Source organism: Orycteropus afer, unplaced genomic scaffold, assembly GCF_000298275.1.
Source record: "Orycteropus afer afer isolate SDZICR_OR568_19922 unplaced genomic scaffold, OryAfe1.0 scaffold00127, whole genome shotgun sequence".
NCBI classification, from domain to species: domain Eukaryota; kingdom Metazoa; phylum Chordata; class Mammalia; order Tubulidentata; family Orycteropodidae; genus Orycteropus; species Orycteropus afer.
The window spans coordinates 2,773,955-2,788,209 of record NW_006921714.1 but is presented as its reverse complement, the minus strand read 5'-3'; the positions used below and the strand labels follow the sequence as shown (position 1 = coordinate 2,788,209).

The 14,255-nt window shown below is 40.8% G+C and overlaps 1 protein-coding gene across 1 annotated transcript in view; it reads left to right on the top strand.

The window, feature by feature from the left end:
* The window catches only part of RPS6KA5 (ribosomal protein S6 kinase A5), a 263,424-nt gene that overhangs the window by 72,457 nt on the left and 176,712 nt on the right, over positions 1-14,255 (top strand). The window contains exon 2 of the mRNA XM_007944489.1: positions 13,296-13,367. Coding sequence (XP_007942680.1) covers positions 13,296-13,367 — 72 coding nt within the window. The remainder of the gene's footprint in view (positions 1-13,295; positions 13,368-14,255) is intronic.

The following is a 14,255-nucleotide window of genomic DNA, read 5'->3' as shown; positions in this document are numbered from 1 at the left end:
AATTGAATAGCTAATGTCTCAAAAAGAAAAATCTGTTAAGTGCCTGAAAATTGAATGAGTATTTGAGTAGATAATGTTTAAGTTTTAGCAGTTGTTGATGTTCTGTAGGGGAAAGATTTATAATAGCTTATGGTTTAATTAATTCAGCGTCAACTGCGACAGGTCACAGGTTCTGGGCTTCTTGCTTTCACAAGTAAAGCTCACGGTGTTGCTTTTTGTAGTTGTTCTCTTTTTCTTCTGAGATGAAAAAGACAACCAGAAAATCATTGACAGGACCACAGGCTACTTACTGTGGTGGCCTTGCTTGTGGTGAGTAGGACTCACTGCTGGGTCAGGAAGCGGTGTGTCACCTCTTCCCGCCCTCATTTCGTGCATATAGCTGTAGCTTTAAGCACAGATAGCTGAGGGGTGAACCGAAATGACACCTTACCAACTTATGCTGGGAAATAGGAACAAATGAACCACTTGTGTCTCCTTGCCTAGTGCAGTCTTTCTTTGCAGAAAGCTAAAATTAGATTGCTTGGTGAGTGTGGAATTAGAAAAAAGGGACTTGATGGAATGTTCTTATAACCAGGCGCATGCTAATGCATGATAGGGATGTTGCTTCCCAGGGGACCTGATATTTGGATTGGCTGGTTAGGTTGTCCCCTAGACCATCTAGAAATATCCTACCCAGTTGGTGACTCGGCTTTTTCATATTCATTTGGTCTACTCCATCTTCTGTTGATATGTTTTTTTCAGAAATGTCAGCCCTTTTGATTAAGATGGTTCGCATCCTTCTGTCTTGTTTACAGTGATTTCCATCTCTGAAAGTAACTTTGCACAGGTCTTATTTTTTCCTCGATATTGATTTCCGAGCTCTCACTTCAACACACTGCCTCCCTGAGGCTGCCTTCAGAGAACATTTGGGTCCATTGGAAAAGCTGTATGTACGTTTTTCATCCTTGACACTTTTTAACATATCCTTATCCTTGCCTCTATTCTGTAATCCTCCTCTCTAGCCCTTTCTGACCTGGATCCCATTATTCATTACTTCCTGAAGGACCTGCTCCCTTTGGAACCATCCCTTTCATATCCACTTCTTCCATCCTTTCCCATATTCCCTCTGTCCATAGGCCTTCTCCTACTTTTGGGGAAAAAAGTTTCATATGATTCTTTTTCATTTTTCCCTCCATTCCTTCCTTTTATATCTCTTGTTTCTTGAACAGAATTATCCATGATCATTGCTTTTAAGGCTATTTTGTTTCTTGGTAATCCAAAGATTGTTTGGTCCCCCTCAAAATAATTGAGACAAAGGCTTTATTTATTCATATGATTTTAGGTTGGGGCTTGGATTTTTGTTGTGGGCAATTAAATACTCATTGGATTGAATGTGACTTGGATTGCATGGGTGTTCTGAACAGTTTGATGATCTAGGATATTATGATGCTATATGGTTTTGCATCAATTCAATATTTTTCTCCAACACCATAATTCAAAGGCATCAATTTGTCAGTCTTCCTTATTCATTGTCCAGCTTTCTCATACATATGTGGAATTGAAAAGACCCTGGCTTGAGTAAGACTTACCTGAGTCCTCAGAGTAACATCTTTGCTTTTTAACACTTTAAGTCTTTTGCAGCCAATTTGCCCATTGCAGCATGCTAGTTGTTGTTGTTAGGTGCTGTTGAGTCGTCCCTGACTCATAGTGACCCGATGTACAACAGAACACAATGCTGCCTGGTCCTGTGCCAGCCTTGTGATCCTTGCTGTACCCAAGCTCATCATTGTAGCCACTGTGGCAGCCCATCTTGTTGAGGGCCTTCCCCTGCTTCGATGACCCTCCACTTTACTAAGCATGATTTACTTCTCCAGGAAATAGTTCCTCCTGATAACATGACCAAAGTAGATGAGAGACAAAGTCTGGCCATTCTCGCTTCCAAGGAGCATTCTAGCTGCACTTCTTCCAGGATAGATGTTAGTCCTTTTAGCAGTCCGTGGTACTCTTAGCATTCTTCTCCACACCACAACTCAAAAGCATCAACTCTTCTTTGGTCTTCCTTATTCACTGTCCAGCTCTCACATGCGTAAGAGGTGACTGAAAATACCATGGCTTGGGTTAGGCACACCTTAGTCTTCAAGGAGACATCTTTGTTCTTCAGCACTTGAAAGAGGTCTTTTGCAGCAGATTTGCCCAATGCAATACGTCATCTGATGTCTTGACTGGTAGATTATCATGCAAATAATTCACTTTTTTTCTCTTTCAACTATATTTTTTTAATTCCCTTTTCAGACTTTAAAAAAGTACAGAAAAGTCCTATTTCCTTCATTATGTTCTTAACATCTGCCTTTTGCTCTCATTCTTTCACTATTAATGGTTCTTTCAAAAATCACCGTTGACCTAACTGAATTCAGTATTTCTCAATCTTCATCTGCTTCATGCTACGCTGGATTTCATTGATAATCTGTTTTTCACATTGGTTCTCTGTCTTTTCTGGTTCTCTACATTGTTAATTTTGTAACCGTTTCTCTGTCTTTTCTTTTTCTTCTTGGTTCCTAACTCTGGGTGACCATCAAGGCTCACCTTTCTCTTCGTGTAACCTCCTGAAGGGCTTTCTGCTTAAGACATTAGCCCTTGCCCCTCTCCTAATACCTTTGTGCATGATGTCTCTGCAGAACTTTAGTTCCTTGTCTAGAGTTGCCTACACGACAGCCCTTGTGGGATGTTCTGCCATCATTTCAAAATTGGTGTCGAAACCCTGTAACTTCCCTCTTCAACTTCTGTGTTCTGTCCGTAACACTACCATCACCAGACTTGCCTTCTTGTACTTTATTTTTGGGACCATTGAGGGAAAAGTGAAGCAGAATTTCAATGAATTTTTCTTTGAAAGTGGGGACCCTGTGTGTTTGTTTGTAATCTCAGTACCAGGACACATGTTCAGTGAGTGTTTCTTGAAGTGAGTGTGACAGTGATGCTTGGCTCATCCTTCCTCTTCGTTCTGACTTCTGCTGGCACCAGATCCTGTTCACTGCACACACAGTTGCTTGTATTAACCCCATCCTCTTTTAGCATTAGCCTTTCCTTGCTTCTATCCCCCTGGCATCCTCCTGCCAGAGTAATTTTCCTAAAACTTTGGCATCATTTTGTCAAGAACCATTATTGCTTATGGATTCAATTAAATCTAGTTAGCCTGGCATTCCAGGTTCTGAATCAGCTAATTCCATGTAACTACTTGATGTTATATTTTTTGCTGTTTTCCCCACATAAACCCATTATGTCTAATTAGAACAGTCGTTTTATTGTTCTCCACTTGGAAAGTACTCACTCCCCCTTAGGCCTTTGCTCCTACTGTTCTTCTCCTAGAATTCCCCAGCCAGCTCCTCATCTTTGCCAGTTTAAATCCTGTGCTTTGCTGAAGACCTAGTTCAGACTCAGAGGCTGGCATGTTGTAGGCACCCAGTGAATGTTTAAGTGAGTGAATTAAGACCTATGTTCTCAATGAGCTTCCCTAACTAGCTTCATGTAATAATGAAATCCCCCTTATCATCAACAGACTCCATTAGCCTATGTATTAAATGCAATTTCTTATCTCTTACCACAGGTTTAATAAATGATTAACTCATTGAGTAAAATCTGGTATATGAGTGCCTTAATCATATGCTAAGAAACATATTTGAAATGGCTTCAAATGCATTATCATTCTCTTTATTTCTACTTAATTGTAAAAGTGCTTTTAAATTAAGCCTTTTCTTAGCTTTAACACAAATGAATCATTGGATCTAATCAAAAGATTTCAGCACATGCTTTGTGCAATTACATTTGTGGAGCTTAGCAGAAACTATGGCAACAGCATGAAAAATGTGTTTTCACTGATTGTTTTTCTCCATAGAGTGGGAAGCTCCAGGGTAAACATCTCACAACTTTTAAAAGAGTGATCATAGATAATATGCATTACAAATTATATTTGGTAATAGAACTGTATAGAAAGTTAGGTTAAAAAGCTATTTGTTAGTTTGGCTTATGGTTCACATCCTAGAAGAATATGCCAAGGACGAACAATGGTTGTCTCTGAGCAGTGGATTGTGGGAAATCTGCAAGGTCTACTTGTTGTTAGCAGCTGCTGAGTTGGCGCCCTACGCATGACAGCCCCATGCACAAGAACGAAGTGCTCCCTGGTCCTGCATCTCCCTATGGACAGTAGCAGACCCAACCACTGAGATCCGTAAGGTTGTCATTGGTTGATATTTGGGAGTAGGTCACCAGGCCTTGTTAGCAACATGTAAACCACCACTGACAGGTGGGTAGTAGATGCACATGAAGTACCTTGGCCAGGAACCGAACCTGGGTCTTCTGTGGTGGAAGGCATGAACTCTACCACAGAACCACCACTGACCCCATGGTCTATGTTAGGAATATTTGTATTGTCTAATCTTTTTTTAAAACAGGGAACATGAATTATTTTTATAATAAAAAGCTATTTAAATTTTTGGGGAAAGACAGTTATCATTTTGGTATAAATTATCTTTTTGGTATGAATCAGTCATATTTTTCCATACTGTCCATAGCCATATTTTTAAGCTTCTCTCTCTCTCTCTTAAAAAAGAAAAAAAAAGTATAATTATATATATTAAAAAAAGGAACTTGCACTGCCATCAAGTCAATTCTGACTCATAGTGATCCCCCCTCTTTGGGTTTCCAAGGCAATATCTATATGGATGTAGATTGCCCAGTCTTCCTTCCGAGGAGTGGCTGGTGGGTTTGAACCACCAGCTTTCTGGTTAGCAGTCAAATGTCTTAGGCACCACGCCACCAGAGTGCCCATATAATATATATAATATTACATATATAATATAATTATATAATTTTATTATATATGTGTGTGTGTGTGTGTGTGTATAAATAACAGGAGGAACTGAAGAAATCTAATCAAAGAATAAGAAACCAAATATAATATGTATAAACTGAAAATCAAACCCACTGCCATTGAGTGATTCCGACTCATAGTAACCCCCATTGGGTTTCTGATGTGGTAAATCTTTATGGAAGTAGATTGCCCTCTCTTCCTTCCGTGGAGTGGCTGGTGGGTTTGAACTGCCGACCTTCTGGTTAGCAGTCAATGCCTTAGGCACTATGCCACCAATTGAGTCGATGGCAGTGAGTTTGGTTTGGTTATATGTGTGTGTGTGTGCGTGTGTACGCGCGTGTGTGTGCATATGGTAATATAAGAATTTTTCTTTAAGAACTGTTTTTCTAAAGTGAATCATTTCAATATTGAAATTTGTTTGCGTTTTGGCAAACATTTAAAAAATACCAGTTGACTTCTTGTAAAGGGATTAGTTAAATTCAGTATTAAAAGTGAATTCCTAGCCAGGTAGAATGCTTTGTAGGATAATAACATTGATCAACTAGTGAAGGACCTTCAGTGAGATAGTTTTTAATATTTTAATAAGAAAATAACTTGGTTAAAAATGTTTTGTGGAAGCATTAAAACTACTTACACTTCCCTTTTCTGAGTGTCTAAATGAGAATGGCCAGACTTCGTCTCACCTATTTTGGTCATGTTGTCAGAAGGGACCATTCCCTGGAGAAGGATTTCATATTTGGTAAGGTGGAGGGTCAATGAAAGAGGGGAAGGCCTTCAATGAGATGGATTGACACGGTGGCTGCGATGATGGGCTCAGTATAGCAGGGATCATGGAGCTGGCATGGGATCGGGTAGTGTTTCGTTCTGCTGTGCATGGGGTATCTATGAGTCAGAAACGACTTGATGGCACCTAACAACAACAACAAACTCACTAATGCTTTAATGTAGGAATCTATAAATGATGTTGGTCATGGGAGGCTATCTAAGCTGATTAGGACTGCTGACAGGCCGAAAGCAGACCTTGAAAATATTTATCATTTCAGTCTAAGTTTGCTAATGTTTAACAACTTGTATAAAGTGAGCAACTTGTATGAGGAGTTCTGGTAGCATAGTGGGTAAGGCATTTGGCTGCTAAGCAGAAGATCAGAGGTTCAAACCCACCAGCTCCTTTGCAGAAAGAAGATGGGACAATCTGCTTCCATAAAGACTTAGAGCCTAGAATCCCAGTGAGGGTCCCTATGAATCGTAATTGACTCGATGGTAGTGAGTTTGGTTTAGTTTTTTAAAGTGGGCAACAAAGTAGATGCTAGCTATAAACAAACAACTGATCTGGTCATAATACCATACACCAACTGAGTAGTCTAAGTTTTCAAAATTTTGTTGATACTCCTTTTTATTTTGTTTATTTATGAAGAATTTTCATAAAGCATTAGGAGCCCTGGTGCACAGTGGTTAAGTGCTTGACTGCTACTAGAAAGGTAGGCGGTTCAAACCTACCAGCCATTCCGCAGGGGAAAGATGTGACATTCTCCTTCTGTAAAGATTTACAGCTTTGGAAACCCTAAGGGGGCGATTCTATTCTGTCTTACAGGGTCTCTGTGAGTCAAAATTGACTCCACAGCGATGGGTTTGGCTTGATTTGATTCATAAAGCATTATTTGTGTAACAAGAACTTACAGCTTATAGGGGCTGAGGGTGAGATGTTGGTGCTATTTGGATGATGTGTATTACAGCCAGAAACCCAGAAATGCCCAAACCCTGTCCTGCCAGTTCACTCTCCTTTTCCCTCAGGAGTCTTGAGGGAACCATCAGCAATGAACGGTGGCTCGTAGGAATCAAAGTACCACTTTAATTAGAGCTTTGCAGACCCCTAACAGATCAGTGTGCATCTCTTCTGTAAAGCTGGGTGGCCTCAATTCAACCTACTTCTCTCTTGATTCCATCTGATCAGAGTCTTCAGACTTTGGTATTCAAGTGTGCGACTGAGACGGGTTAGGGAACAGAACAATTAGTGAATGAAACCAGGTCCCAAGAGAAGCCCCGAATCTGTTTAGTCAGCCACTATATACAGTGAGAGAAGTGCAGGCGAATGGCTAGTCTGCACCAAGGGTCAGACCATGCCGGAAATCTGAGGCACAAAAACAAAACAGACCTCGTGTGGAGGCTGACCGCTTAACACAGCGACTCCACCTACTAATGACTGAAAGTGTATCCTAGCGTTACTCTGTAAATCAGAGCTCTGGACTTCTGAATAATTAGATTAGTAACCTCTCTTCCCTTTGGGGAGAACTGGAAGGCAAGTTAGGCAGAAGCATGCCTGACATAGGAAAAGGAGCAAAAGCTTTTTCTCCTCCAAGTACAATAAAGTACCATCTCATATGCATGTGAGAGTTGGACAGTGAATACGGAACAGCGAAGTAGAGTTGATGCTTTTGAGTGGTGGTGCTGGCGAAGAATGCTGAGAGTAACATGGACTTCCAGAAGAACTAACAGATCTGGCCTGGAAGAAGTACAGCCAGAATGCTCCTTGGAAGTGAGAATGGCCACACTTGATCTCACTTACTTTGGTCATGTTGTCAGAAGAGACCATTCCCTGGAGAAGGATTCATGCTTGGTAAAGTGAAGGGTCAGTGAAAAAGGGGAAGGCCCTCAACGAGATGGATTGACAGAGTGGCTGCAGTGATGGGCTCAGGTATAGCAAGGATTGTGAGGCTGGCGCAGGAACAGACAGTGTTTCGTTCTGTTGTACACAGGGTCATTATGAGTCGGAGTTGACTCAAAGGCACCTAATAGCACCACCACCACCACCACCAACAACAACAACAATACTTTGGATATGAAGAGACATAGTACACAGTTCTAATTATCTCTCAGTAGTATAGGCCTCTTGCTGGTACTCTGATCTCAGGCTTGCAGGTAGTTCTAAGCCATCTGATCAATATTTTTACCTCACTGAGCTCTGGTGGCATAATGCTTGCCTAAGGCATTTGACTGCTAACCAGAAGCCTGGAGGTTCAAACCCACCAGGCACTCTTTTGAAGGAAGACCAGGCAATTTACTTCTGTAGTGATACCACCTCGGAAACCTGAGGAGGGGTACTATGAGTCGGATCTGACTTGATGGCCGTGAGTTTGGCTTTTTTTTTTTTTTTTAATTGAGGAATGTCATTCAGGAGTCCTTGGGTAGTGTAAACAGGTAAGCATTTCAGTAATTGAAAGGTTGGCAGGTTGGACCCACACAGAGGCACTCGGAAGAAAAGTGTGGTGATGTGCTTCTGACAAGATATAGCCTTGGAAACCCTGTGGAGTACAGTTGTACTCAGAACACAGGAGGTTGCCGTGAGTCAGAGTCAACTTGATGGCAACAGGTTTGGGTTTGGTTTTGTTTGGTAAATGACTCACACATACAGGTTTCTGTAATTGCTTGAAATTTATTTTACCTCTAGAGTGAAATAAAATGTGTGCGTGGAAGTATATGTCCCTTAAGTCCATTCTAGCAGTGTCTGCATGCATACGTGTCCCATAAGGTTGTAATAGAGTTCAGAAATACCAATTGGAGAACAGGACTTAGTGGAGATACTTTGCTAAGTAAGGAGATCCCAGTCTGTCTCTCACTAGTTCTCTGGTCCAGTGTCTGCCCCGGCCCTGGGGGTGTTGGGGGAGAGGCTCCTAGTGAGGCGGTCATCTGTGGCTGCCTGTTCTACCGTGCTAACCCAGCAGGGACCACTCAAATGCCTCTGGAGCCACAGAGGCCACTGTCCCCCTTGGCCTGGGCATCCTGCATATGATGCCCAGGTCCAAGACCACAGCTCCTCCTGCGGTGGCAGCTGCCGAACTATCTGGGCTGCAGTGGTAGCAGAAGGAGGTGTGAAAAAGGCGGGTGGAAGTGGTGGAGGAGGGGTGGGTGGTGCTGGAAGAGTTTGAAGCCCATTAGGTAGACCAAGAAAGGAAGGGAAAGATCCAGCAGCAGGGCAGGCTGGCAGGTGGCCAGCTGGACGGCAAATATGTGCCACAGCAGGCAGGCAGGCGCTGGGCGCGGTTCGCAGCGAGGAGGTGACCATGCAGGAAGGGCAGCAGGAGAGATAAAGTTCTCACGCAGTCCCTCAGCACAGCGTGGGTCCTGGGCCTGCCCAGTGACCATCCAGTGAGCCGCCTTCCTATATATAATATGGTGTTCTCACAATGTCCAAATCACACAGCGTCCTGTTTCACGGTTGTATTGTGGATGTTAAGTGAGTCAGAATTAACGCAACGGGACCTAACACAACAGCAACCTGCATTTTAATTATTGTCCTAATAAATGTTAATATCGTGGTAGGAAGTTTGAGTTCTTGTTCTTAGATTAACACTTTAATTAAGAGAAGTGGTGTTTATTTTTATACTTTGATGCTCAAAGGCTTTTAATCACAGTGACAAAATAATAACATACACATGAAAACCATTTAGACACCTGGGCTCACCTACTTCATGTGTTTCCCATTGCTTATGATTCTATATAGTATAATATTTACTATTTGTTTTTGTGAGTTTTGTTATTAACATAATTTAAAAAATAACTTATAATCAACAAATACTCCTCCATGACTGAATATAATAGACCTTCCTCTGGATTCGCTTCTGTGTGTGTGGTCACTTGCTTGCCTTATGGGGCAGTTCTGCTCTGTCACATGGCATTGCAATCAGTGAAAAGCGACTTGGCGGCATCTAAGGACAACAACAGTGGCTGCTGTGTTGATGAGGGGAGGGGTGTGTGTGAAGATTTCTGCTGGATTTTTTGCCCTGGGGATAGGAAGTTGGGGAAGCTTTGAGAGCCTCTTGCAGGCCAAGTTGATTTATGTCACCAACAAAGTAGTAGAGGTCGTAGATTGTGAGCAGAAATGGGCCTTTAAGGATCACCTGAAAGATCTTTGTGAATGAAAGGGTTTCCTGGATGATACTTTATCAAACAAAGTGTAATTGCTTTATGACCTCTTTTAATTTCCTATGAAAGTGAAAGGCTGAAGTGATGGTGTATCAAGTTATTTCCAGATCTTCCTGCTCTTAACAGCAAATACAAATTTGAGAGAAATATGGCATGTGGAGAGTGCTTTTGGAAAGCTAAGCCTTTTCATATTCTATAGTAAATAAAACATGGCTCTTCATAATACGAACAAAGTAATAATTTTAACATTTTCAACATGTCTCCTTAATAATGTCTTAAACTTTTTCTGACATAATAAAATAACAGAATGTAGCATTTAATTAGAAGAGAGCCAAATTATTATTTCAGAAGTAGTTGCCTCCTGTGAGCTTGACTTTTAATATAATTTACTTGACATGGTAGATGAAGATAGGCTTTTGTGCATTTATTTGAAGGTAATACCTCTGGTTTTAATGCTCATTTAATATTCATTTTAGATCTGTGCTGATGTCAGTGTGTGAACTGTAGGCATAGGCCACATGCATTGATTTGTTCCAACTATAAGATCGCGTATTTAATTAAACTTTGGAAAGACACTGAAATTACTTATCTTTTGAAAATTTAATTCTAGAAGTTTTTTCTTTGAGTCTAAGTTTCTTTAAGTTGTAGTTCCAAAGTATTAATTTATTTATAAACAACTTACAATCAGTATATAAATCTCATCACAACCCCCTGAGGTAAGTATTTTATTTCCTATCATTTTGTTATGGGAATTTTCACATATACAGAAAGTTAATAAGAATTATACATTGACTACCCTTAGACTCGGGGAGCTCTGGGGGTGTAGTGCCTAAGGCACTTGACTGCTAACCAGAAGGATGGCGGTTCACACCCACCAGCTACTCCTCAGAAGGAAGGTTGACTGGTCTACTTCTGTAGTGATACTGCCTCGGAAACCCAAGGAGGGGTCGCTATGAGTTGGATCCAACTTGACGACAGTGTTTTTTTCTTTTTACCCTTAGATTCACTAACTAGATTCTGCCATTAAGATTTTGTTATGTTTGCTTTATTCATACTTCTGTTCATGTATCAATCCGTTTTAATTTTTAATGCATTTCAAAATAAGTTGCTGACAGCAGTAAACTTTGAGGGTAGATCCCCCCCCCCCATTTTATTCTAGAGACGTAGAGAAGTTAAGTGAGTTGTTTATGGTCTCACAGCTTGTAAGTGGTAGAATTAGGATTTGGACAAAGCCTTTTTTAACCACTTGCACAGAATGCTAGTTCACACAGTGTTAGTAGTTGCTACCGTTAGTGCCTGTGGCATTTGACTGCTAACCAGAATGGCTGGCTGTTCAAACCCACCAGCCACTCTTCAGAAGGAAGACTGGGCAATCTACTTCTGTAGAGATACTTCCTCAGAAACTCAAGGAGGGGTAGCAATGAGTCACAGTCTAGTCTACTACGGCAGTGAGTGGGTTATTTTAGTCTTGGAGATTCACCATGCTTGTTTTCATAGTATAGGATCTATGAGGTTCATCAGTAAAGAAACCTGGTTAAAGTGTTGATTTGGGTGAAGAGAAGGGCAATGTACCAAATGTGAGTGATCAGCATGGTGGCATTGAGGAAGAGGAAGACAGAGAGAGGTACATGGGAGGTACAGATAACAAAGATGAACCCTTTTGCACATACAGTACTGTGTTGTCAGTTAAGGCAAACATAGATATACGGGTGGATAGATGGGTGGACAGGCTGAAGTATTAGATATGTCTAGGCAGGGTGGAGTGTGCCCAAGACCATGTATAGGGTTGGCAGACAATGTTTCTACAAGTGTATTTGTATGTACTATAAGAATTCCCAGGTATATAGTACAGCTGACAAGGGACAAGATTATAGTCATTTCTTGGCCACAGCCAGCTACCCAGAAGGAGGGAGTAGTTGGACCTGTGGGCTCGGGACCAAAGTCACAGGGAACATCAAGCTCAATTGGCATAACATGCTATACAAAACATTGTTCCACATCCTACTTTGGCGAGTAGCGACTGGGATCTTAAAAGCTTGCAAGTGGCCATGTAGATGCAACGATGGGTCTTTCCTCATCCAGAGCAAAGAAGAATGAAGAAAGCCAAAGATTCGTGGAAACAATTAATCCAAGGGACTGGTATACCATGCAATCCTCAGCCTATACAACTATGAGATCAGAAGAACTAGATGGTGCCTGGCTACCATGGTCACTCAGAGGAGTGTCTTTGTAGGAGATCCTGGACTGAGTGGGAGAACAATGTGGAACAAAACTCACAATCATTTGGAGAAAAAAAAAAGGAACCAAGAGCCTGATGGAACCCTGAAACTGTGGCCCCTAGCTGCCCTTCAGGTCTGGAACTGAACCCACTCTTGTGGCTTCCAGCCAAACAAAAGACAGCATATGAGGTGAACATTTACACTAGGTAGATACACTCTTTGGAGAGAACAGTCATGGGAGAATAGAAGGGCTGTGTATGCCAGAGAGACAGCTCAGGGGGCAGGAGTGCATGGAGGGAAGGACACAGGGAAGAGGTAACTATGGGGAGAAAGTGGGAGGGGAGCTGTTGTATTTTGGGAAATTGTAGTCAATGTCATGAGACAAAGTGTATGTGAGCTGCTGTATGGAAAGTGAATTTGCTTTGTAAACTTTCACCCAAATCACAATTTAAAAGAAAAGAAACCTGTTTAACTTTGTTTAAGTGACCATTTCCAAATTTATTTGACCAGGGCATTCTGCTTCCTATCTTTCCCCCAAACACAGCACCTAACAATAGGATAGGCCAGGATTTAGTGGAAAATACTTTGGAAAATGCTCATTTATGAGATAACCTAATGTTTATTTAGAGGGCTATATATTTCCTCGGAAGGAAGATGGGGCAGTCTACTTCTGTAGTGATACTGCCTTGGAAATCCAAGGAGGGGTTGCTATGAGTCGGATCCGACTTGATGGCTCATAACAACAACATATGTTTTTGAAGAGTTTCTGTTTGTAAATATTGCCCAAGAATTTTAGAGTTGGAAGAAAGTTTAGAGATCACTGAGACCAATGCCTTCATTTCAGAGATAAGCTGTGGCACAGGGTGACGAAATAACTCATTCAAGCTAAGAAGTGCTCATGTACTTAGTCGTAGAAATGAGACTAGAATAGCCTAGAACCTGAGAATGGTATTTAGTGTACACTCAGTAAATATTTGTTGAGTAAAGGAATAAATCTGTCCTGTTTTCTTTCCATACATATAGGCATATTAGAATATTTATTTATTTTCAGGTTATATTGGTCAGTACAGATTAACGTTTTATTTTCACATTAGTTAACCTATGAAATACAATTACTAAATTATTTTTAAAAAATTTATTGTAACATATAACATACAGAAATTGCATGAAACATAGCTGTACAATTTAATAAGTAATTATAAGATGTACTAAGTAAAAAAAAATAGAACATGGCTGGTACCTCAGAAGGCCCTGGGTGTCCCTTCCTATTGCTGATCCCCTTAATTATTTTCTTTTTCTCTTTTCTCTTTTAGCTAATTTAACAGGACATTCAGAGAAGGTGGGGATTGAAAATTTTGAGCTTCTGAAAGTCCTAGGAACTGGAGGTGAGTCTTAGGTTAATTTTTTTTTATTTTAAAGGGAAAAAAAATACTCAATATAACAAAGAATTTATATCAATACAGAAATCAATTAATTTAAAATGCATGAGGGAACTGTCAAAGAACATGAACATAGAGGAAGAAACACGAAAGGCAAAATTTAAGAAATTGGAAAGGATTATGGAATTCTGGTAGCGTAGTGGTTAGAGCATTGGACTGGAAACCGAAAGATCAGTTGTTCAAACTGATAAGCCACTCTGTGGGAGAAAGAGGAGGCAATCTGCTTCTGTCAAGATTTATAGCCTTGCAAACCCTGTGGCGCAGTTCCACTCTGTCCTACAGAGTCATGAATTGGAATCGACTTGATTGCAGTGGGTTGATTTTTTGTTTTTGGTTAGGGAAATCAAATCACCTTGCTTATGTGGTTCTGAATTAGTTCACCCTTTGTACAGGGCATTTTGACAATATTTACTTAAAATAACAAAGGGAAAAAATGACCAGAGCAACAAAAAATCACTGGCATTTATGAAGGGGTTGCTATTTGCCAAGTAGTCTGTGATGTGCCTAACATTGATTGACTCATTCAGTCCTTGTTCAGCTTTATTGATATCTAATGCACATCATTTGTAGGATTGAAAAACTCAAGTGCCTTCAGACACCCGAGAGTAGGGGTTTAATTAAAGTAGAACATGGAACTTTCATACAATAGAATTGAAAACTATTTGCTTGAACAATTTCTCTTAGAAAGATCAGCACGAGGCTGGTCCCCATGAGGCAGAGGTCAAAGATGTCCCAAATGTGCAAACTACCATGCCACTCCATCATTTCAGACATTAACTCCTCCTCCTCCTCCCAATAATTTCCCCAGTCTTAGGGTTCTGTATTTCACTGTAA